The 23,042-nt window shown below is 47.6% G+C and overlaps 1 protein-coding gene and 1 long non-coding RNA gene across 2 annotated transcripts in view; one reads left to right on the forward strand and one right to left on the reverse strand.

The window, feature by feature from the left end:
• The window catches only part of LOC116595472, a 71,041-nt gene extending 51,222 nt beyond the window's left edge, over window positions 1-19,819 (forward strand). Inside the window, exons 3-4 of the long non-coding RNA XR_004287696.1 lie at window positions 18,204-18,306; window positions 19,570-19,819. This is a non-coding gene — a long non-coding RNA (uncharacterized LOC116595472). The remainder of the gene's footprint in view (window positions 1-18,203; window positions 18,307-19,569) is intronic.
• EPAS1 (endothelial PAS domain protein 1) overlaps window positions 14,202-23,042 on the reverse strand; it is an 83,090-nt gene continuing 74,249 nt past the window's right edge. Inside the window, exons 9-16 of the mRNA XM_032351859.1 lie at window positions 22,156-22,370; window positions 20,693-20,883; window positions 20,124-20,234; window positions 18,728-19,218; window positions 17,787-17,913; window positions 17,449-17,566; window positions 16,966-17,133; window positions 14,202-16,454 (exon numbers count right to left, since the gene is read on the reverse strand). Coding sequence (XP_032207750.1) covers window positions 16,303-16,454; window positions 16,966-17,133; window positions 17,449-17,566; window positions 17,787-17,913; window positions 18,728-19,218; window positions 20,124-20,234; window positions 20,693-20,883; window positions 22,156-22,370 — 1,573 coding nt within the window. The 3' untranslated portion in view covers window positions 14,202-16,302. The remainder of the gene's footprint in view (window positions 16,455-16,965; window positions 17,134-17,448; window positions 17,567-17,786; window positions 17,914-18,727; window positions 19,219-20,123; window positions 20,235-20,692; window positions 20,884-22,155; window positions 22,371-23,042) is intronic.

The following is a 23,042-nucleotide window of genomic DNA, read 5'->3' on the forward strand; positions in this document are numbered from 1 at the left end:
GGCCCTGCTGGCTTCCTTCTTGGGGAGGGGAGGGGTACTGAGAATCCTGCAAAACACTGAGCTGGGCTGGTGCACACAGGGCAGGCAGGCCACCCGTGGGGCCCAGGTGGGGACGTCAGTGAGCTCAGCCAATCCTGGCCATGGCCACAGGACCTGGAGGGAAGGTATTTAGCTGGGCAAGTGTGGGGTTTGGAGCCAGGCTGACTGAGCTCCAGCTTTGGCACTCGCCACCCACATGACCCTGGGGATCAGCCTCATAACTGCTCTGGTCTCCTGTCCTTTTCATGAAGGGCCACAAATGTGCTGTAGCTGTAAGTTCACTTTGAGGGTATGTCCTTAGGACACAAAGGACTTAGGAGCCAAAAGGACTTTCTGTAGAAAAGTGGCTGCCTGGGGCTGGGGCTGGAAGGAGGGAGGGGACGTAAGGGCCACCAGGGGACTCCGGCAGGTGGGCGCGGACCTTCACAGTTTTGTGACGATGCTTTGGGAGGTGTATATCAGGACCAGTCAGTCTGCATACTTTCAGTATACTTCATCATACCACAGTCCATTTGGGGAAAAAATTAAGAAGCTGGATTTCAAAGGGGCACAAAAGACAAAAATATGCTTTTTTTTTTTTTTAAGATTTTATTTATTTATTTGACAGAGACCACAAGTAGGCAGAGAGGCAGGCAGAGAGAGGAAGGGAAGCAGGCTACCCGCTGAGCAGAGAGCCTGACACGGGACTCGATCCCAGGACCCTGGGATCATGACCTGAGCTGAAGGCAGAGGCCTTAACCCACTGAGCCACCCAGACACCCCCAAAATATGCTTTAATGCTACATTTACATTTCCTTAAACCATAACAGAACATGAGAGAAAGGAGGCTTTGTCTGCCGGCTCTCACTAGATGGTCTCCCCAGAACGTGCCATCATTGCCAGGCTCTGCTGGGCCCTGGTCACCAGCATGGGGCTGTTCCTCAGACCGAGCCCAGAGCCGAGCACCCGGTGGGCTTCAAAAAGGTGGAGGAGATTGAACAAGGCAGAAATGAAGCTCCAGTTTAGAGGAGGCCCCGGCTTGCAGCCGGCTCCGCTCTGCCCAGCCTCCTCTGGACCCGCAGAACATTGCCCATAGTTCCCACCCACTCCCCCCACCTCCGGTCTGCCCAGGACGCTGTGCAGGACCCTTGGCGTTGGCCTCCCCACCACCTGTCACCTGCACACCCCTCCCCCCAACACCTGCTTCTCCCGCACACGTTTCCTGGGGCTTCAGCTGCTCTGGGGTAGCTTCCTCTACACGCAGTGGAAGGGGGATGGCACGTGGGTGTGTCTGACTCCCGGAGAGCGTATTTTTCATTCTGGAGGAATGTGCACTGTGGGTGCTGCAGTCACGTCACGGGCTTAATGAGGGGGTTGGACCTGGTGGCTTCTGACACCCTGTCCTCCGCTGGCGTCCTATGGTGCTGTCACTCCTGGACACCATTGTTTCTGTTCAGACTGATGTATTTGCATGCTGGGATGGTGCACAATTCCAAAGTTACAATATGTGGCTCTGCCTCCTTGTGCCCAGCCATAGAGGTGACACCACTGCTGGCTCTCCTGTGTCCTTCCAGGGACATTCTAGCATATACCAACCTAGAATGAAGCTTGAGGACCTGGGCCAGATTGGGTCAACCCTTGCTGGGTTGGTGTCGACACTGGTGTGCTATTTTTCGGATGCTCCGTCATTTACTCAACCCTTCCCCCACCCCGTGAGATTTAGCTTAAAAATAATGCTGTAATGCATATCCTTGTATGTTTGAGCACATGTACAAATAGAACTGTCAGAATCCTAGAAGTAGAATTGCTGCTTCAAAAGATGTACGGCATTTCAACCTGTATAGATATGACCAAATTGCCTCTCAGTGATATTTATAATTTATATTTCCACCCACAATAGAGTGTCCATCTCCCCCACAAACCTGTACCAATAATATTAATGAATCATAAGTATGTAGTAGATGAGTTTTCCCAAGTGGTACATACCTATGTAACCACCTTCTAGGTCAGATGTAGCATATGACCAGCATCCCAGAGCCCTCTCCATGCTTTTCGTCACTACTCACTGTTCTGCCCAAGGGTAATTGCTACCTGACTCGTCATGCCATAGGTTAGTTTTACGTGTCCTCGCCTTATACGTGGAATTATGTAGTTCGTAATTTATTGCTTCTGGCTTCTCAGGCTCAGCATTTATGAGAATTCATCTGTGTTCTTGTGTGTGGCAGCCACTCACCCATTTCCCTTGTGGCTGCTTATTCCATTTTTAAAAATGTGGGATGACTTATTTGTTCACTCTGCTAATAACAGACTTTTGGGTGATTTTTAGTCTGGGGCCACTGAGAAGGATGCTGCTGTGTATATTCTCATACCTGTCGTGTAGGACAGCTGGACTAATGTCTCAGGTATTTCTGTGAGTAGAACAGCTGGGTACAAGGGACTGTGCTTAAATTTAGCATTATAAATCAAATTGAGAGCTCCAGCTGTTTTGTGTCCTCTCTAGAACTTAGTGTTGACGGAGTTTTTGACTTGAGCCATTCTGTGGGGGTGGAAGTGGTTTCTCACTGTGGTTTTCACCTTCATTCTCCTGATGACTACTGCATTTGAGCTCTGTTTTATATTTTTTGGTCATAAAAACTTTTGTGAAGTATCTCTTCCAGGCTTTTGGTTTTTTTCTATTGTTTTTAAAATTGATTTGAGGAGTTCTTTATCTATCCTGGACATGTGTTTTTTTGTGAGATGTAAATACTGCAAATACTGTCTCCCATTCTGTGAATTACCTTTTCATGTTCCAGAAGTCTTGCCTACTTTGAGGTCCTGAAGATGGTCTTCTCTGTTATTTTCTAGAGGCTTTATATATCTTCTCCCCCCCCGCCAAGACCTGAGCTGAGATCCAAAGTCGGAGGCTTAACCAACTGAGCCATTCAGTTGCCCCAAAGAGCCTTTATATGTCTTTTATATTTATATCTCTATTATATCTGGAAATCTTAAGACTGATGTGAAGTAGGAGTTGAGAATAATCCCCCCCCCCCGTGGATATCCTATTAATTGGGTATATTTATTGAAAAGACCATCCTTTCCTCATTGCTCATAGAATGAGTGTTCATGTATGAGTAGGTTGATTTCTGGACAGTCTTTCTGTTTTATTGGTCTCTTTGTCTAATTTTACACAATATCACACTGTCACAATTTTTGTGATTTTTAAAAATTTTTTAAAAATATGTTATTTATTTGAGAGAGAGAGAAAGAGAGCACAAGCAGGGAAAGAGGCAGGGGAAGAGGGAGAAGCAGACTCCCTGCTTAGTAGGGAGCCTGATGGGGGGCTTGATCCCAGGACCCCAGTATCAGGACCAGAGCCAAAGGCAGACACTTAACTGACTGAGCAACCCAGGTGCCCCAATTTTTGTGATTTTAAAATAAGTTTTAGTATCCATACTTGTATAAGTCTTCCAACTTTGATCTTCTTTAATATTGTTTTAGATACTTTCGGCTCATCATTTTTACATAAAGTTCAGAACACATGTTTCAGACTACAAACACAAAAGCTCTAGTATTCTGATTGGGATTGTATTTGATATATAACTAAATTTGAGGAGAACTGACATCTTAGACATACTGACTTTTCCAGCCCGTGAACATGGAATAGCCCTTTATTATTTTGGTATTTAATTTTTCTAAATATTCAAGGTTTTATATTTAGCACTCTTCTACATCTTTTATACCTATTCATGGATATTATATTTTTTTTTGAAGGGGAGATTTACAGGTTTTATTATATAGATTGTTATGTTGAACTCTGTACTAAAAGTCATGGGATGTAGGTAAAATGAATGATTTTCTAATAAAACACAAGTAGTCAAAATTTATTCAGGATGAAGAAAATATAACATATACGTGACCATAACAGAAATATCTTAGACATTGTTGGTAGGCGAATAAATGGGTATAGCCCTTTGGAAGGGTAACTTAGTAGAATCTACTAAATTTAGAAATGCATATTCATGGATATTATATTTTTATTGGTCAAATATATATTTTAAAGTGTTATTTTCACTTGTTAGTATATGAAAATACAGATGATTCTTACATATTTAAATTTAGTAATCTGAAGATCCTTTTGCATTTTCTGTATACACAGTCACGTAAATTACAAATAATGGCAATTGTTTCCCTTTCTCATCCTCATACTTTTTTTTTTTTTTTTTTTATTGCACTGGCTAGCTGCTTCTGCATTATGTTGAGTAGAAGTAATGATATTGGCTTCTTTGCCTTGTTTCTCTCAGGGGGAAAGCTTTTAGTGTTAGTATTAATTTCACCAGTAGATACGATGTTTGTTTAGGTTTTTTTTTTTTTAATTTAAGATTTTATTTATTGTTGGGAGAAGGTGGGTGGGGTTATGGACATTGGGGAGGGTATGTGCTTTGGTAAGTGCTGTGAAGTGTGTAAACCTGGCGATTCACAGACCTGTACCCCTGGGGATAAAAATATATTATATGTTTACAAAAAATTAAAAATTAAAAAAAAAGTTAAAGAGCACTGGAAAAAAAAAGATTTTATTTAGTGTTTAGGTTTTTTAAAAAATTTATTTGACAGAGAGAGAGAGCGCGCAAGTGTGCGCACAGGCAGGGGGAGTGGCAGACAGAGGGGGAGGGAGAAGCAGGCTCACCGCAGAGTAGGGAGCATGATGTGGGGCTCAATCCCAGGACCTAGAATCATGACCTGAGCTGAAGGCAGACGCTTGACTGACTGAGCCACCCTGGCACCGCTGTTTAGGTTTTTAATAAATATCCTTTATTAGATTGTGGGAGTTATTCTCTATTCAATGCCCACTTATTTTTTTCCCTATTAATGCATTTCAAATTTTATCAAATATCTTTTCTACATTGAGTTTTTTCTTCTGTTAATATGGTAAGTTACATCGAACAATTGTTCAGTGCTAAATTAGCTTTGTATTCCTTCAAGAAACCCAGTTTGTTCACAGTGCATTTTCCTTTCCATATGTTACTGGATTTGATTCGGTAATATTTTGTTGAAAATCTTAAAATTGATGTTTGTGAAAGAGATTGGCCTTCTGTAAGTTTTCTTATTAAGTGCTTGTCAAGCTTTGGCATCAAGAATATGTTGGTCTCATAAAAGAGTTCAAAGTGTGCCCTCTTTTCCTACTTGCTAAATATGTTTGAGAAAGAGTGACCATCCTCAAACAATTAGGAGAATTTATTTATTCATTTATTTATTTGAAAGATTTTCTTTATGTGAGAGAGTGAGTGAGAGGGAGCGCACAGGAGTGAGAGGAGAGGTTGAGGGAGAGGGAGAAGCAGATGCCGCTGCTGTGCAGGGAGCCCAAGTGGGAGAATTTAATAATGAAGCTATTTTTCATTAAGAATTTATTCTTCATAATTTCTTCATTTATTCTTCATAAACTGAAGTTTTCTTAGTGGGAAAGTTTTACTGAAGGATTCATTTTCTTTAATTAATAATGGAATTATTCATATTTCCTATTCTTGTGTCAGTCTTAATTTGGTTTTTCAAGAAGTTAGTGTATTTCAACTAGTTTAACAGCATAAAGTTGTTTCTAATATTGTATAGTCTTTTATTTTTGGATATTAGTAACTTGTATACTGTCTCCTGATATATTTTGCTAGGTGTTTATCAATTTTATTCTTTTCAAAGAACTAATTTCAGCACTGTTGTTATTTCTCTATTATAGATTTGTTTTCTAGTTCATTGTTTCCTTCTCATATTGTTTTCTTATTTCTGTTTTTTGTTAGGCTTAGTTGACTATTTGTTTTTTAAGTTCTTGATATAAATACTTGTATCCCTGGTTTTTATCCTTTTTTTTTCCTTTTTTTGGTAGTATATCCATTTGAGGCTATAGGTTTCCCTTTAAGCATAGCTCTAAATAAATCCCAGCAGTTTTGATACACTGTTTTCATTAATACTTAATGCATGTTCTAATTTCCAATGTGATCTTATTGAACCATGAGCAAGTTAGAAGTACTTTATATTCCTACATTCAAGACTTCATGATTCTTAAACTTTGACTTGACTACTGACTTCTAGTTTAATTTCACTGTGGTCAGGGAATGTGCTCTGTGTCACTTTAAACCTTTGAAATGTATTAATATATGCTTGGTACTAATACTGTGGCTTAGTCTATGGCCAATTTTAGTAAATTCCCCATCTGCACTTAAAAGAATGTGTCTTCTGTGCTTACGGGGCACGAGGTACTACATACGCAATTAGGTCTATTTCTTAATTGTGTACTTCAGTCCTTTATATTGTTGTCTATTTTTTATTGAGCTTTAATTCACATCCCATAATATTCACCCTTTGAGGTGTACAATTCAATAGTTTTTAGTATGTGAAACCATCTCCACTAATTTCAGGACATTTCATCACCTCAAAAAGAAACCATCCCCATTTCTCCCTTCCTTCATCCCTTGGCAACCACTAGTTCATTTTCAGTATCTATGGATTTAATTATCCAGGACATTTCATATAAGTGGAATCATACAATATGTGGCCTTTGTGTCTGGCATCCTTTGTTCCATATAAGGTTTCCAAGGGTCATCTCTGTCGTAGTATCAGGACTTGGTTACATTATATGGCCGAATACTGTTCCACTGTATTATCCCACATCTTGTTTATGCTCTTATCACCTGCTGGACATCTAAGTTGTTTCTCCTTTTTGGCTATTATGGATAATGCTGCTATAAACATTTGTGTATAAATTTTTGTGTGAACATAGGTTTTCAGTTCCCTTGGGTGTGTGTGTGTGTGTATGCGTGTGCTTGTACAGGAGTGGAATTTCATGGCAATATGGTAATTCTATGTTTAATATTTTGAGGAACTGCCAAACAGCTATCCAAAAAGCTACACCATTCTACATTCCCACCAGAAATGGATAAAGGTTACATTTTCTCTACATCCTCACCAACACTCCTATTGTCTATCTTTTAGCTATTAACCATCCTACTGGTATGTGAAGTGGTATCGGATAGTAGTTTTCATTTGTATTTCTCTAATGACTAAAGACCCTGAACATCTTTTTATATGACTGTTGGCCATTTGTCTGTCTTCGTTGGAGAAATGCCTACAATGTTTTGCCCATTTTAAATTGCATCATTTACCTTTTAGTTGTTGAGTTGTAAGTGTCCTTTATATATTTTGGATATTAGTCCTTATCAAATACAACGTTGTAAATATTTTCTCCCATTTACAAAGTCATTTTTCACTTCCATGATTCTTGTTTACTATTTTTGGCTTGTTCTATCAGTCATTGAGAAGTGTCTGTTAAAATCCTCTACTATGAGTATAGATTTTGTTTTTCCTTGGAGTAATATCTAAGACTCATTAGGTGCATACAAACATAAACTTACAATATCTTTCTCTTGCATTGACACATTTTATTATTGTGAGATGTCCCTGTGTTTTAGTACTGCGTCTTCCTTAAAGTCTACAAATATGCTATTAGTATGCTATACCAGATTTTTCGTGTGTCTATAAATCTTTTTTTGTCCTTTTAAAGTTCTTCTGTCTGTATTCTTACTTAGACACCATATATCCTGTACAGCTTATATTTATCTTTTAAACCCAGTCTGACATTCTTCATTTGATTGAAATATGTAACCTATTTGTATTTTATGTAATTACTGATAGATTTAGATTTAAATCTAACCTCTTACTTTCAGTTTGTTCCACTTATTTTATGTTCATTTTTCTCTACTGTTTGGTCTTCTTTTGGAGTAATCATGTATTTTGTTAAAGATTCAGTTTCTCTGCTTTATTAGCTTATTAGTTACACACGATCTTATGATTCTTCTAGCGATTGCCCTTGTGATCACAACATGCACCCTTGACTTACTAAAGTCTCATATAAGTTAGTGCACTTGCCACTTCCTAGACTATGCAAAGACTGAAAGTCACTTTCTCCGTTTACCTCTTCCCATCTGTCATGCTGTGGTTTGTGTGTACATCAATGTCCATTATTTAAAGCCCCATAATATATCTTCATTATTACTGCTTTAATAGTCACTGTTCACTTAGATTTACTCATTTACCTATCCTGTCCTTTGTTCTCCATTTCCACCCGCATTTTTTGGTTTTTATCTGGCATCCTTTTTTTATTCAGTGTTTTTTTTTTTTTTTAAAGAATAATTTTGGACTTGTGGAAAAATTGCAAAGACAATACAGAGAATCACTACTTCCCCTGCCGGCACTTTCCCTGATTATTACCTCACATCACTATAATCTATTTCTTACAATTAATGAATGAACTAATACAATTAGTATTAGCTAAAGTATAGCCTCTATTCAAATTTCCTTCTTTTTTTTTTTTTAACCTCATATTCATTTTTCCCTTCCAAGAAGCCACATTATATTTAACTGTTGTGTCTCCCTGGGCTCCCCTTGGCTGTAACAATTCCTCAACTTTACTGATTTCTTAGTATGCACTCTAAATCTGTATGAAGAAAACCATTTTAAAATTCCAAAATCAACAAAATTTGTACTTTCTTCTGCCCTGTAAGTGTTCAGGAGATGAACACTTACAGGGCAGTGAGAGTTCCCCTCTGCTTGTCCTGGGCTTTACGGGGCCGTAGATGTCCAGGCTGAGATCTGAGCAAAGCTTTGAAATCAGGTGTTTTTGTTTTGTTTTTTTAATCTTGACCCGATATCCTTGAATGGCATCACTCTCCAACTTTCTTTGGTGCTCAGAGTAAAGACTTAACTTCCCTATTATACTGAGAAGACAGAAAGACAAACACTGACACACTAGGGGAGGAGGACGATTTACTCTTGAGTACATTTGCATTGAGCTGAACCCTCTGCACCTGCAGGCCTGGTTCTACCATGTGGGCCATCTGGGAAAAACTACACACTGCTTTCTCCAGCTATCTGAAGGGGGGCTTTTGAGATTCCCCAAATCTTATCTCCTCTGGGACAAACTGTCTCAACTTCTCCAGTCAACTGTGGTGATGTGCTTGTGAGGCCTGTCTGCATCTTAAGTCATCCTTCTGTGAACAAACTCCTGTTTCTCTCTCTGTTAAGGTGTGGTGCTAGAGAGGGACATGATCTATTGGGGTTGCTGCCTAGCCTGTAATCTCGTGGAAGTCTAAGCTCCCAGGGCCCGAGCCCAGCCCTGAGAGTGTTGGCGTGTAGGGTGCTGTCCATCTGACAGACATCTGCTGTCCATCTGACATCAGCCACCTCTTAGATCCTCCTGTCTTCTCTGACTGTGCCTTCACCTTCCTCTTGAATGGAGCCTGGCTCTCCGTTGAGGCCCCTGCCCCCTGCAGCCATCAGGGAGGGGCCCGTTTCTCTTATCTAGGCTCGCCATCAAACAGGGCCTAGAGGTGGAGGGGTCCTCCTACTTTTGCGTAGCTGCTTCAGAACCCCCTCTCCCTTCATGTCCTAGGACTCTTCTTTCTCCTCCTGGCTGTCAACCTTGGCCTCTATTTATCCCCCCCTTCAGTGATTTTGGTCGAGAGCTCCCACCTCGCCTGTGCCTCTCTACGCGGCGTCATCACGCCCCCCGCCATGTCAACCACTCTCCCTGACTTCCTCCCGCCTTCTCCTCCACGTTACTTCAGCCACTGCCGAGATCTCAAACTTTTTAAATTTTTTACAAGTTTTCAATCTACATCAAGTAAAATTCTTTCTGATGTACAGTTCTGCGATTTTGCACCTGCACAGGTTTTCGTAACTACCACCACCGACAGGATGTAGAATAATCTGAAGACTCGGAAGAACTCTCCCATGCAGCCCCTTTGTTCAGACTTCTCCCGCCCCTGACCCTGGGCAACCAGTGGTCCACTGTCCCTGTTCTTTTCCGCTTTTCCAAAATGTCCTATACATAGAATTACATGGACTGTCCTGTTCGATGCTGGCTTCGTCGCTCAGAATAATACCTTTGCGCTTCCTCCATGGTGCTGTGTGAATCAAGTTAGCTCGGATTGCTGACTGGTAGTCCATTGTAGGGATGGGTTCTAGTTTGGTCTTTTTTAAATCCATACCCCTGTTGAAGGACATTTGGGTTGTTTCTAGTTCTTGATAATTACAGCAGCACTATTCATAAATGTTTGTGGGCAGATGTTACATAAATCTAAAGTTTTCACTTAAGATAAATACCTGTTGTATTTACTTATGGTGTTGCTGGGTCATATGTCCGTATAAGTGAAATTTCAATTTTCAGGTTCCTTTCCTCTGACAGTGAGTATCTGCAAGGTTCCCTTTGTCCACACCTCTCTCTGACCCCTCCCTGACCTCATTAGGACCTCTTGTTCACTGAACCTACTGATTTTTCACTGGTCATCCTCCTCTTTTTTTTTTTTCCTCATTCCTCCTCACAGAACTTAGATTTCTTGGTCTGTCATAATAGTCATTCCCTTGGAAACATTCCTATCTCCTTCTGGCATGCTGTTCCCGCTCCTCCCCCTCCCCCAACCTGGCGACCATTCCTTCTGCCTCCATTAGGGTGGAACGGTGTGGTCAGAGAACAATATACAGCTGTGCCAGTGGGTCAATTTGTGACAAAAATCTCACTTGGGCATCTGATACTAACCATCAGTCTGGCCGCCTGAAGTGACGATTCCACACTTCTCTCTGCTAAGAACTCTGACAGCCCTTCCCCTTCTCTCCGCTAATGGTCTTAACTCCTCCATCGCTGTGGAGATGGAACAATAAATTGGAGTTTGCTTAGCATCTTGCCCTCACCAATTCTACCTGACAGGCTGCAGCCTTATCTACTCTTTGCCTTCCCTCCTTTAAAATGATGAACTGGGGGTGCCTGGATGGCTCAGGCAGTTAAGCATCTGCCTTCAGCTCAGGTCATGATCCCAAGGTCCTGGGATCAAGTCCCACCTGCAGCTCCTTGCTCAGCAGGGAGCCTGCTTCTCTCACTGCCTGCTAATCCCCCCCACCCCCCGCTGTGCTCTCTCTGTCTGGGGCGCCTGGGTGGCTCAGTGGGTTAAGCCTCTGCCTTCAGCTCAGGTCATGATCTTGGGGTCCTGGGATCGAGCCCCACATCCCTGCTGAGCAGGGAGCCTGTTTCCCCCTCTCTCTCTGCCTGCCTCTCTGCCTACTTGTGATCTCTCTCTGTCAAATAAATAAATAAAATCTTTAAAAAAAATGATGAACTGGGGGCACTTGGGTGGCTCAGTGGGTTAAATCCTCTGCCTTTAGCTCAGGTCATGATCCCAGGGTCCTGGAATCGAGCCCCGCATCGGGTTCTCTGCTTGGTGGGGAGCCTGCTTCCTCCCCTCTCTCTCTGCCTGCCTCTCTGCCTACTTGTGATCTCTTTCTGTCAAATAAATAAATAAAATCTTAAAAAAAAAATAATGATGAACTGACAAGTGTTTCTGTCCGTGCTGCATTAGCTCCCATCTGTGCCCATTATTATTCTCAATGGCACTATTCCTGCAATGATCCCTTCTCTTGCAAGCCCTAATCAGTTCCTCCCTCTGCCGTCACCATATCAACACTCCCATGGGTTCTAGCTCATCTTGAACTAGAACGTCCCTGAGAAAAATCTGAAAACTTTACAGAGAAACCCGACAAATACCACCTCAGCCAACTGAAGGTTAACACCAACAGTGAGAAGTCACACTGAGAGCACGTACCCTCGATGTGATGGGCTGAGACTGGGTCTTTGTCCTCCCTGCTCCAAACCCAGAATCTCTAACCATGACAATAACATGTGACAAATCCAAACTGAAGGATGCTGTTCTATCAAAATATCAGAAAAACACCCTTCAATACTGTCAAGGTCATCAACAACACGGGAAGTTTGAATGACTATGATGGACCCTGAAACTATCACAGTCTAGAGGAGCCTGAGGACACATGACCGTTACAGGCAGTATGGTACCTTGGATAGGATCCTGGAACAGAAAAGAAATTCATCAGACAAAAACTAAGGAAATGGAAATCAAGTACAAATCTTAGATAAGAATGTTCTCAGTACTGGTTCCTTAGTTGGACATACGTACCACAGTAGCATAAGCCAGAGAGGGAACTGGTGCCCAAACTCTAATATTCTTGCAATTTGTTGGCAAATACAAAATTATTCTAGAAGTGCATTAAATATTAGAAAGCAGAACCGGGTCTTCTAGCTTTACTCCATTTCCCTGCTTCCCTTCACAAGGAAACTTCCCGAAAGAGCAGTGTGTTACTGTGGCTTCGGACCCCGCTCTGCTCCAGGCAGCTCACCCCTCAGTCTGCTCCCATCAAGACGCTGTGCTTTGCTGTCTACCCAGACTGCATTGTGCAAGGTCAGTGACCATCTCCATGTTGCCAAACCCCAGAGCCAAGTTTGTCTCTCCCTCTTACCTGACCTCAGTCTAGAGTGAGGCCCAGTTAACGGTTCCATATAGGAAACGTTATATACGAGGAACCTCCATATATGAGGAGGTTAACACCACCTCATATAGGGGAATTACTCAGAATGGCTTTTGCTTCTGCTCTGAGCTGGTAAGCTCTTGGAATGCCCCCTTCTCTTGGCTTTTGGGATGCCATGCTCCTGGGATTTTTCCTACTTGCTGCTTCTGCTCAGCCTCTTTGCTGGCTCCTCCTCTGACTTTGACCTGGACTCTACCTTAGAACTGTACTCTTTGTCTCCGCTCTTATCTGCTGGGTAATTTAACCCAGTCTCATGGAGTTAAGTACAACTTTCCTGTTGCTGAGTCCCAAATTTCTGTCTCCAGCCTTCACCTATGAAGTAGGGACTGTTACCGTGCCCTGTTCCCAGGGAGGCAGACACGGGCTCTCAGGCATTAAAGTCCTCCCCCAAGACGCAGCTGGAAATAGCAGACTGAGGACCTGAACCGAGGTCTGACTCCAGGCCTGTGCTGTGAGTGGCCAGGCTGCCGTCTCCTCAGTCTGGCGTCTCCTGCAGGTGCCATCTGTTCTGGCCTTATGCTTTGTCCTTCTCATCCGCTCTTGAAATAACTTCCCTGTCACCCCTGTCTTACCAGTCTTCTTCCCTCCCAGCTCCGCTGTGGGTTTCTCTACTCTTGAGGCCCGGGCGAATCTTTCCTGGCCGCCTCTGAACTCACACAGGACCTTCACCACAGGATTTCACCCAAAAGCAACTGAGAGTTCATTTGTGTCTATTAGTTTTGTGCTTTCTGAACCCAAGATGGGGGTCCTTGGCCCAAGTACAAGTGCACTTGGGGACACCAAAGCCCAGTGTCTGAGACTGGAAGTACCTTAAAATATGTGGTCCCTGGGCCTCTATCATTGAACACTACCTCATCTAGGGGAATTAATCAGAATTGCTTTTGTTTCTGCTCTGAGCTGGTAAGCTCTTGGAGAGATCATGACTTCACCAAATGAGTATTATTTCAAAAAACGTGTGTGTGTGTGTATGTGTCTGTGACATTAGAACTTTGAAGTCTCTTCTCCTGATCCTGCCTGGGTGGTCATGGAAGTGAAGGGACTGATTTCAGTTTCACAAAGGCCACAGAGAGGCCAAGCAGTTCCCGTAGGGACCACAGAGTTCAAAGGAATATGCTGGAATGACTGGTTCTAGGCCTGACGGTTGTGAGCAGAGGCTGCTGCTGGCTCTCCCCAGAGCCTCCGCATGACCCTACAGAGACAGCTGCCTGTTCACAAGCAGGACAGGATTTAGGAGGGTCAAGTTTGAATTTGGGAACCCATCAAGCCATGTCTAATTCAGGGTTTTGCCATACCCTGTCTCCACCTGAGGTGGTCTTGGCCCTTGCCCTCCTACCTTTACCTTCTCTGTGGGAAGGCCCCACTGAGCCCTGCTGCCTCCAAATGGAGGTCCTCCCTGACCACTCAATCCACGCTGCCCCTTTGAACCTGCGTCTCAAAGTGCAGAGTGTGACGTGGAGACCAGCCCAGCTCTCACGCTGCTTCATGTAGTCTTCTGAAAGCAGGATGGTGACTTCTGTCCTTGGGTAACACCCCCCACCCCGCCCCCCAGGATTTGAGAAAGGGCCTAGCAGCAGACAGAACTATAGGCAGAAATATGGCTGTTGCAACATGGCAGCCAGTCCTGAGCCGTGCCCGTGTTCGTGCTGCTCTCTCCCTCCTGTCGGCTGGCCTCCATTACCTCACAGAGATCAGGGTCCACACGCATTGTCTGTAAGCTGTGTAATAGAGGCTTTGCTTTCCATTGGTATAACCTGTGACAAATCTACACGAACAAGAGCCACCAGCAATGGTAGGTTCAGAACACTTTAATAAGATATCAGTGTCAAAATACATTTCTTTATAAGGTTAAGCTCCCCTCTAGTATTGTTGTCAGTAGGAGTTTGACACTACGGTAATGTTCATGAACTCGTTACGCTGACAGGTTAAGGTTAATATGAAGCTTGGAATATTTTTTCAGAGTTTTTTAGTAAAACTGCAAGGGTAAAAAATGCCCTTAATGCTGAGGCAACACACACAGGAAATCAAACACCAGCGTTTACACGTCAGTAACCCTTCAAGTTCTGCCACCGTGTGTGGGGCCAAGTGGTGGTGCTACAGCGTGACTGGGTCAAGGCAGCGGCCAGGTTGTTTTTCTCCTAGATTTCTTTTGAACTTCGGTCTTTTGCTGTGTTTTTGGCAGTAAGTCCATCCAGCTTTACCAGATTCTTGGCCCGCTGTGCTTTGTGTGTGTTCCTAGAAACTTCCTCATTGTACCCAGGACAGAAGAGCTCCATGTGATTGCTATTTAAAAACCAAAAGGTATTGTCCCTCTTAACCAGTGAGTTATAAAGTGCTCTGAGACACTTGATTTTCAGTGCTTCCTACCTGAATGTCACTTCAGGTGACAGACCTTGGGGAAGGCCTGAGGCTAGGGGCCAACCAGGAAGTCTGCCTGCTGCTCCTGGCAGGGCCACTTGACAGCAGGCTGAGGAAGGGGTGAGGGCCTCGTCAGGACCAGCTACGCCCCCTCTCCACACCCTCTCTCAGGCCAGCTCCATGTGCTCCGGGCTGGTAAGCTGGGAGGACCGTGGGCTGGAACACTGCACCATTTCTGAATCCTCACTTTCTTTCCTGAATTCCCACTGAAACCATCTCATGGTAATTCTGGAAATACCCAAATGTGCCATGTGAAAGACCTTTAGAGTCCCATAGCTCAGTGCACTTGAAGGGCTAGCAACAAGATCTGAAGAAAAATTAAAGCACTTCCCCTCCCTCAGATTTGCCCCACCCTCACCCCATAACATGCCATCAGACCCTCTTGGCAGCAATAATAATATACATACATACATACATACATAATACATATAGAACATGAGAAGACAGCTCGCAGTGCTCCCACACTTCATGATTCCATGTCTTAGATTGCTTGTCACGCCTATGGCATATCCCCAAAGCAAAAAGCCAACAGCGAGAGACCTTGAGCAGAGCGAGGACAGGCCCAGGGGCGTGCCGAACGTCGGTGGTGTCGGCAACACCAGGAGAGAGAGAACCGACATCTTACAAAACAGATCTTAAAGTGATTCCATGACAGGATTCCATTTCTGTTTCTAAATTTTTAGATATGACAAAGTACCCATATATATGATAAACACATTAAACCAGATAAAAGTTTTCTCTTAAAAAACCTGTTATGTTTTTGAATAATAATAATAAACAGATCCACCAAATGTGGGAGAAGAACCCCAAACAGTGAGGGGGGAAAGCCACATTGCGCAACCTTCACAAGCACTTACGCCAGAGTTCACCCTTCACGTTTCTCTTCTTTCCCAAATGTTGTGTCAAGATTAGAGCTAAGAGTCGGCTTAAGAAGAGCAGAAAGATGGAAATTTACCATAGGGTGATGAGTTTTAAGAAAGAAGGGAGAAGGGCTTTGAGAGGAATAGGCTGTGAAAATCTAGCTTGAATAGCAGAATTACTTTGTTTCTCTTTGGCAACACCACCACCACCATTTTTTAGTAAAACGAAGCCAAAGCTTTCCCAACAAGAGAACAGAGGTAACACAAAATTCATTAGTATGGATACTGTGTGTGAGAGAGCGAGACAGAGGGACCCATGAATAATATAAATTAGAAGTAATCAAAGTTGGGGAAAGAAAAATCTTACAAAATTTAAGAACACGTTCATTGACAGAATAAAACGCAGCAGGTAAAACCGTGTATCTTAAAAATACAGCAACTAAAGTGAGCATCTTTAGAAAAAGGCCACTACGTGGTGACATGGGCAGGTTTGCCAGTAGGTACATCTTGTAAAAAGTGTGTTGGTGTTAGAAATACCTAGTTGCAAAAGTAGACGTACAGAGTGAAGCTGGCAGGGCAGCGTGTGCGGGGGGTGCCCGCCCAGGGGGGCCCTGGCTCAGGTGGCCTGGTCCAGGGCTCTGAGGAGGTCCCCTCCTTGCAGGAGCGTGGAGCTTCCTGGCACAGGAACATTCACCTCACAGTCATATCTGGTCAATTCGGGCAGCAGGTAGGGCTCAAAGGAGGGCCCAAGCAGCCGACTTGCCATGCCTGAAAGAATGATTGGTACCGTGTTTTTAAAGCTCTTGTCAAACATTCCAAAAAGGGTCTCTTCCCTAAGAGGGCTTCTGCTGTGTTTTCCCCAAACCATGGATTACATTCATGTCAAATAGCAACCCTTAGGGGCTGGTGATTAGGATCTGTGAGATGGGAATAGACTCGGGCAGCCCAGGGGAGAAGGGTGGCCAACCCTCCCCGAATTCCCCAGGGCCACCCCGTGGCAGTACGTTCTCTGTGCATGTCCTAGTTCTGTTCCTGCCTGAAGGCAGTGAATGAGGCAGTAGGCAAGATGGTGCTATGAAACACTGAGCAGAAGGCATGGGCCTGGGGACTCTTACGCCCCAAGAGCCCCAGCTGTGCCTTCTAAAACCCTGGGGCCAGGCAGCATCTGCCCCTGCCGTACTATTTCTGGGACAGGTAGCTGCCCTCCAGGGCATCAGTCCTGTCCCCGTACAGAGCTGAGCCCTGCTACTGGCTGGTTCCAGGTCCCAAACGCACTCACCTGACATCTTGGGAGTGGACGGCAGGCTGTAGTCCTGGTACGGAGGGGCGTAGCACTGCGGGGGGAACCCACTCTTGGCGTTCTCCCCCGGGTTCATGGCAGACAGTGGCAGTGGCAGGTGTCTCAGAGGCTGTCCGAGGCCCCTCATGGGATTTTGGGTGAACTCATCTGAAAGACCAATGGCAGCAAGTGAGGACAGTGCCAGGCCCAGGCAGGGGAGAGACTGCAAGGCCCCCAGAAGCCTCCTTCCTTCACAAAAGGTGCCCAGAACTAGACCCAGCTCCTGTGGCCCCAGTGCCCAAAACGTCCTGAGTCTCTCACCCAGGCCTAGTGGAAGGGGCTGGGGCCGGGGGACGGGTACGCGGGACACCACCTTATCCCTTGGAGGCTCAGAGAGGCAGGGGTGAGACTGCGGAGGGACCCAGAGGCGCCCCTGCCAGTGCGGTCCCCGCAGCCCCCAGGAGGCTCGGACCCGCTGCTTACCATTGGGGAGGTTTGCACTCAGCAGTTTGTCGGGCATCAGAGGGCAGTTCCCGTTGGCCCTGAGGCTCTTCACCCTTTTCCACACCTGATGGGAAGTGCTGCTGCCTGACGGATCCCCCTGGAGGCAGAAGGGAGAAGGCCAGAGACGCAGGTCCTCAGACAGGGTCGGTGGGGAGGGTGGGCCTGCGAGGGGACTGGGGTCATACCCACACCCCTTCCTGCTGCCCCTGGCAGGCTCTCTGGGCCCCCACAGCCCCTGGGAGAGGACCTCTGTCCTCACTGTCTCCACAACCCTGGGCTGTGGAGGGAGTCCAGACGCCACCAGGCAGGGGACTCACCCCACTCATGTCTTGGAAGGCTTGCTCCTCATACTCTCGCTGTCGCTTCAGCTTCAGCTTGTTGGCCAGGGCGATCATGGCTGGGCTCATCACATCTGGACCTTGGGGGCCAAAGCCCTTTGCAGACCTGCCAATGCCAAGAGAAAGAGCCATGAAGGAGTTGGAAGCCCCACATCCCCATGTTCTCTGCGCCGTCAGAGGACCCTTCCAGACTCGCCCGTGTTGGCTCTGAGATGCAAAGGGCAGAGTCCCAGAGGAGGGGCCGCAGGCTCCAGATGCTGAGGGTTCCGGTCACCTGTACCTCCCTCCACAGCTGCCTGCTGGCCCTGTGCATCCGGGCAGCCCTCCATTGTGGCTGCACAGTGGGCGACATTGGTCTTGAAGACCTCTGTCTTCTGCCCTGTCTCTCCCCTGTAGTTCCTGGACTGCTCCCCGGGGAGGATGGGCAAGCGCCCCCTGAAGCAGAACCTTGGGGCCCTGAGCACAAGAAGTCCCAGATCAACCACCGTGACTTGGCCCGGTGAGTGCCCCCCTGGTTGACACGGGCCTTGCTGGGGAGATGGGAAGAGAGGGGAGGAACCAGGGACAGCCGCGAGGCAGAGGAGAAGCAAGGGCATCTTTTATGCTTTTCTCAACCAGGGTTCCAACAGAGCAGCAGGAGTCCTTCAGACGCCCGTGTGCATCTGTGACTCGGCTGTGGAGCCCTGGTCTGGAGGGGGGCACGGTGCCATTCAAGTCCCTTAGCAGGCACCTTCTCTCTGCTGCGGCCCAGACACAAATGTGTTCTGCTCATGGCCTCACCTACCTTGGGGTGAATCCCCCACAGCCTCTACTCTCAGAGCACAGGGGAGGAGCAGGAAGCCTTTCTGGGGCCCCAGAGCTCCAACCCATCCCCTGCTGTGGGAGCTTCCGCTGGTGCAGCAAGGGTCTGGGCCACTCACCTTTTCTTGAACATGGAGAGATGGGGTGAGGTGATGGGGGCACCCAACGGTGATGGCCCCAAGGACTCCGTGTGCTGATCTGTGGCAGGCCACTTTGTGAGCCCAAAATGTAATGGCGGGTCAGGGGGCCACTGGGTGTTGGATCTGCCACCCATGGAGGAGAGAGGGGTGCTGGTTTGGCCACAGCACGGTGGCAGTGACCCCTTACTCCCACCATCAAAGAAGATGGAGGACATGGGCTGGTGCTCAGGCTCGATCTTCTTGCTTCCCAGCTGCTGCTGATACTTGTCCAGGAGGAAGGGACTGTGGGAGGCCATGGGCGCCAACGGCTGGAAGATGTTCGTCATGGTGCTGAAGCAGTGCTGGGGGGTGGCCTGCGGCTTCTCCGGCAGCAGCCTCTCCTCGGGGCAGATGGGACTGAGCTGGAAGTCTTCACCGTCCATGGGGATATAGGGGGCCAGGGTCTCCAAGTCCAGCTCACTGAAGTCCGTCTGAGGACAAGGCAGAGGTAAAGGTGTGGGGAGGCAGGCATAGCCTTGAGAATGCTATTCTCTTGTCCCGCCCTCGTGGCCCTGCCTGTGCCCTCCCACTCCTGCACTGTTTCCCTGCAGCAGTGTCCCTCCCTTGCTCTAGCACCGCCTTTGATCCCTGTGGCCCAGCACCCAAAAACTCAGATTCGTCTACTTGCTGTGCAGGGCTCCTGGCCTGGGACACTAGCCTTTCCAGGGGTTCATGCCCCGAATCGCCATGCTCCGCTCGGTGGTGCCTACACATTCCCCACGGGTGACCCTGCCTCCTCCCACCTGAAACGACTTCCTCTCTACCCCACTTCTCTCCTATAGCCCCAGTGAGACCGCCTGTGAAGCCCACGGTGTATCCAGTGGCCCCTGGGGAGGTGGGAACAACTCGGTCCTCCTTTTCCTCCTATGCTCTGTGAAACACCCGTCCCATCCCTGTTTTTGTAATTTTTCAGAAACACCAGTCCCTTTCAAGAACACTGCCTCTGTACATGCCTGAAAAGTGGTGTGTAAGTGAAAAATCTGTCAGTCCTCTATCCTTTAAAATGCATTTAAAATAAAAGTTATTATTTCAGAATCCTAAGATGAATATGTTTGTGAGGAGAGTAAATGTTCCTTATTTATAAACCTCTCACAATTCCTATCTACTCTTTAAACATAAGGCTTCTTTAAGAAAGGAGCAGGGGTAATTTGCTTTCTGGGGCAGAGGAAATCCGGCCTCAGTAGAGACTGCACAAGCTGGATTGGGCCTGGGGAGAAGGCTCCACTTCCCATTTAAGACCAGGGCCTTGGCCAAGCACCACCCCTCCACCCCCCTCAGGCTCTGCAGGGAATGTCGTGGCTGTAAGAATGGGTGTGAGCCGGCACAGCCCATCTACCTGGGAGCTGCCCTGGTCCTTTGCCTCTGTATCCATGGTGAAGAGCTTCTCGATGACTTCAATCTTCAGGTCATCACTCAGGGATGTGTAATAGTCTCCTGGGCTGCTGGGCTAGGGGCCAGGAAGGAGAGTGACCAAGTCAAGAGGAGGGCACTGGTCTCCCCAGAAGTCCAAGGTGAAAGGGGCGTTTCTAGACTCACAGAGTCCGCTCCAGCCCCTGGAACAAGTATGTGGAGGGGGACCCCTCCTTACAAGAAGGCCGTGGCCAGCGGGGCTCTGAAAACTATGCCGCTCTCTGCCCCTGCCCAGCGACTGAGCGAGGGGCTCAGAGCTATATGCCACTCAGCCCCATCTTCAGGAAACTTAGCATTTAGATGGGGGTGCACACAGTAAGAGCCAACAGCTGGAGCAGTGGGCAGGCAAGGGGCCCCCCACCCCAGGGGACCCCAGGATAACTCGAGGGCCATGTAGGCAGTATTCCTATCCAGGCCATCTGCTTGGCCATCCTGCAGCAGCCAAAAGGAGCAGCCCACCCTTTCCGTGTCCTCACCCCAAGGCGGGGTGCTCACCGTGGAGCAGCTGCTGCTGCTGGTGGCACTCGGGGTGGCGCTCCCGGAGGCTGCCACTTGTGGCACGGTGAAGGCGGGCAGGCTCCCGGCCTCGCTCTGGGTGCTGTGGCTCCTTGGCTCTCCGGGCCACGGCTGGCCGGGGGGCAGGAGGGTGTTGCTGTAGGATGAGGACCCCTGGAAGCTCTGGCTCTCTGTGGAGATAAGGTCCTGGCTGGTTACCACCTGCAACTCCTGGGCTTACCCCGGGGTAGCGAAAGCCCAGAGGGTGTACGGAAGGTCCTAGGAGGGTTTGAAAGCGTGCCTGGGGCTAGGCGCTCGGCCTCCAAGGCCCCGCTGCAACTCCGGGCTGAGAAGCAAGTCTCCCTTGGAAGGGAACACCCTCCTGGGTGTTCCTCATCAGGGTCTACAGGTCCTAGGACTCACTTCCTTGACAAGGGGCCGGGAATATCCATGAGGAGGAGGTTGTAAGAGGGAAACAGGCCAGTTTGCCTCAGTATTGCCACATCCCAGGGCCGCTGCGAGACTTCTTGTCCCGGGGCTGTTGCCCTTTATAGTTTCTGAGGTTGCAATCCCCATGTGGCCTCTCCAGAGCTTCTAGAGGGGCCAAGTCACCATACGGTGAGCAGGGGGAGGGGCTTCTAGCCCTGGGATGGGCACAGGAGGGTGGGGGACAGAGGTAGGGGTCACAGCCTGGGAGCAAGGGGCTTCCCAGGTGCACATGTAAAGTGTTTCCAGCATGGGAGGGGGACAGGGCTGAAAACTGCCTGGACATGCCAACATTTACTTTCTTTTCTTTTTTTTTTTTTTTAGAGAGAGTGCATGCACAGGATGGGGGTAGGAGCAGATGTGGCAAGGGAGGGAGACTCTCCCCCAGACTCCACACCTGCCCAGCAGTGAGCCTGATGCGGGCTTGATCTCACCACCCTGAGATCATGATCTGAGCCAAAATCAAGAATGGAATGCTTCACCAACTGAGCCACCCAGGCGCCCTGTGGAGAGGCCCACATTATTTTAAAAAATAGTGGATATGAGGGCATCTTTTCTCCCTCCACATTTCTGGAATGATTTCTCCTCCTATTTCAGCCTGGCCCTCTACCTAAACGGCATTCTGTCCTTCAAGGCCTAGGGGGACATCTGCCCTCTCCATGCAAACACAGCAGCGGCCTCTGACCATCTCTCTCGCTGCCCCCTCCCTTATGTCAGACTCCCCCCGCCTCTGCTGGACAGCCCATGGCTCAGTCCCCATAAACCCCGCCAAGGCAGCATTTTGCAAAGTCCAAAGCAGGACCCTCTCACTCCGTGCCTCTCACTCCCTTCGGCACTCAGCACAGAATCTGGCTACCAACAGAGGAATCACAGGGCCGGGGAGGGGGCAGGGGTTGAGGAAACGCTGAAGCCGGGGAGGCCGGTTACAGTAAGGAGAGAGGGTTCAGCAGGCCCCCGTTTGGCTAGGAAGCACCCACCGAAATCCAGAGAAACGATGACATCTCCTGCAGTGGGCGCCAGCTGGGCCAGCTCCTCGGGCTCCTCCTTCAGCTTGGTGAACAGGCAGTTACTCTTGTCGGACACTGCCACCTCCCCGCTGCTGTCAAAGATGCTGTTCATGGCCATCAGGTGCGGCTTGAACAGGGATTCTGTCTGGTCCATGGAGAACACCACGTCATTCTTCTCGATCTCACTGATGGGACAAGAAGTGTCTCAGACCTTCCACGTTTTCTAGCAAAAGTCTTTTATATCCCCAGACGTACAGAAAAGCAGACAGCTAACCCTCTTGGCTGAAAACACAGGTATGGACACGGTGCTAGGGTTTTGTAAGGCCCCGCGCGGTGAAGTTTGGAGTCATGGGGGCAGCAACCCCAAGCCTGCCCTCGGGACAGGGATGGCTCTGGGATGCTCTTTGATTAACGGGCAAGCGCTACATTGCGTACATGGGGGGTGAGGGCTTCGGGTTTGTTTTACTCTAGCAGGGACCATCTCCAGCTCTCTCCCCAGGCACTAGGGAATGAAGCTGTTGCATCATCTCCCAGAAATCCTGAGCAGTATCTCTTTCCTTGTTCCCCATTCAAAAAATACTAAGTGACAACTATGTATGCCTCCCCATGTGGGTCAGAGGCATGACACAGATGACAGATGGGGGGAGACCAAAAAAAAAAGGTCACCAGGAAGGGCCACCCCAGGTGTCCTATAGTCCCCGAGACAGCCATGAAAATCCTCTGGGTCCCAAGGATTGGCACAAAGAGCTCGCAGAAGCAGTGCCCGGGGTCGGGGAGGTGTGTGTCCTCTAGGCCTGCTGCCCTCGGTCTGGGGAGCTCAGGTGCCCCGCACAGCCTGCCCCATGGCCCTCACGTGC

Source organism: Mustela erminea, chromosome 7, assembly GCF_009829155.1.
Source record: "Mustela erminea isolate mMusErm1 chromosome 7, mMusErm1.Pri, whole genome shotgun sequence".
NCBI classification, from domain to species: Eukaryota; Metazoa; Chordata; class Mammalia; order Carnivora; family Mustelidae; genus Mustela; species Mustela erminea.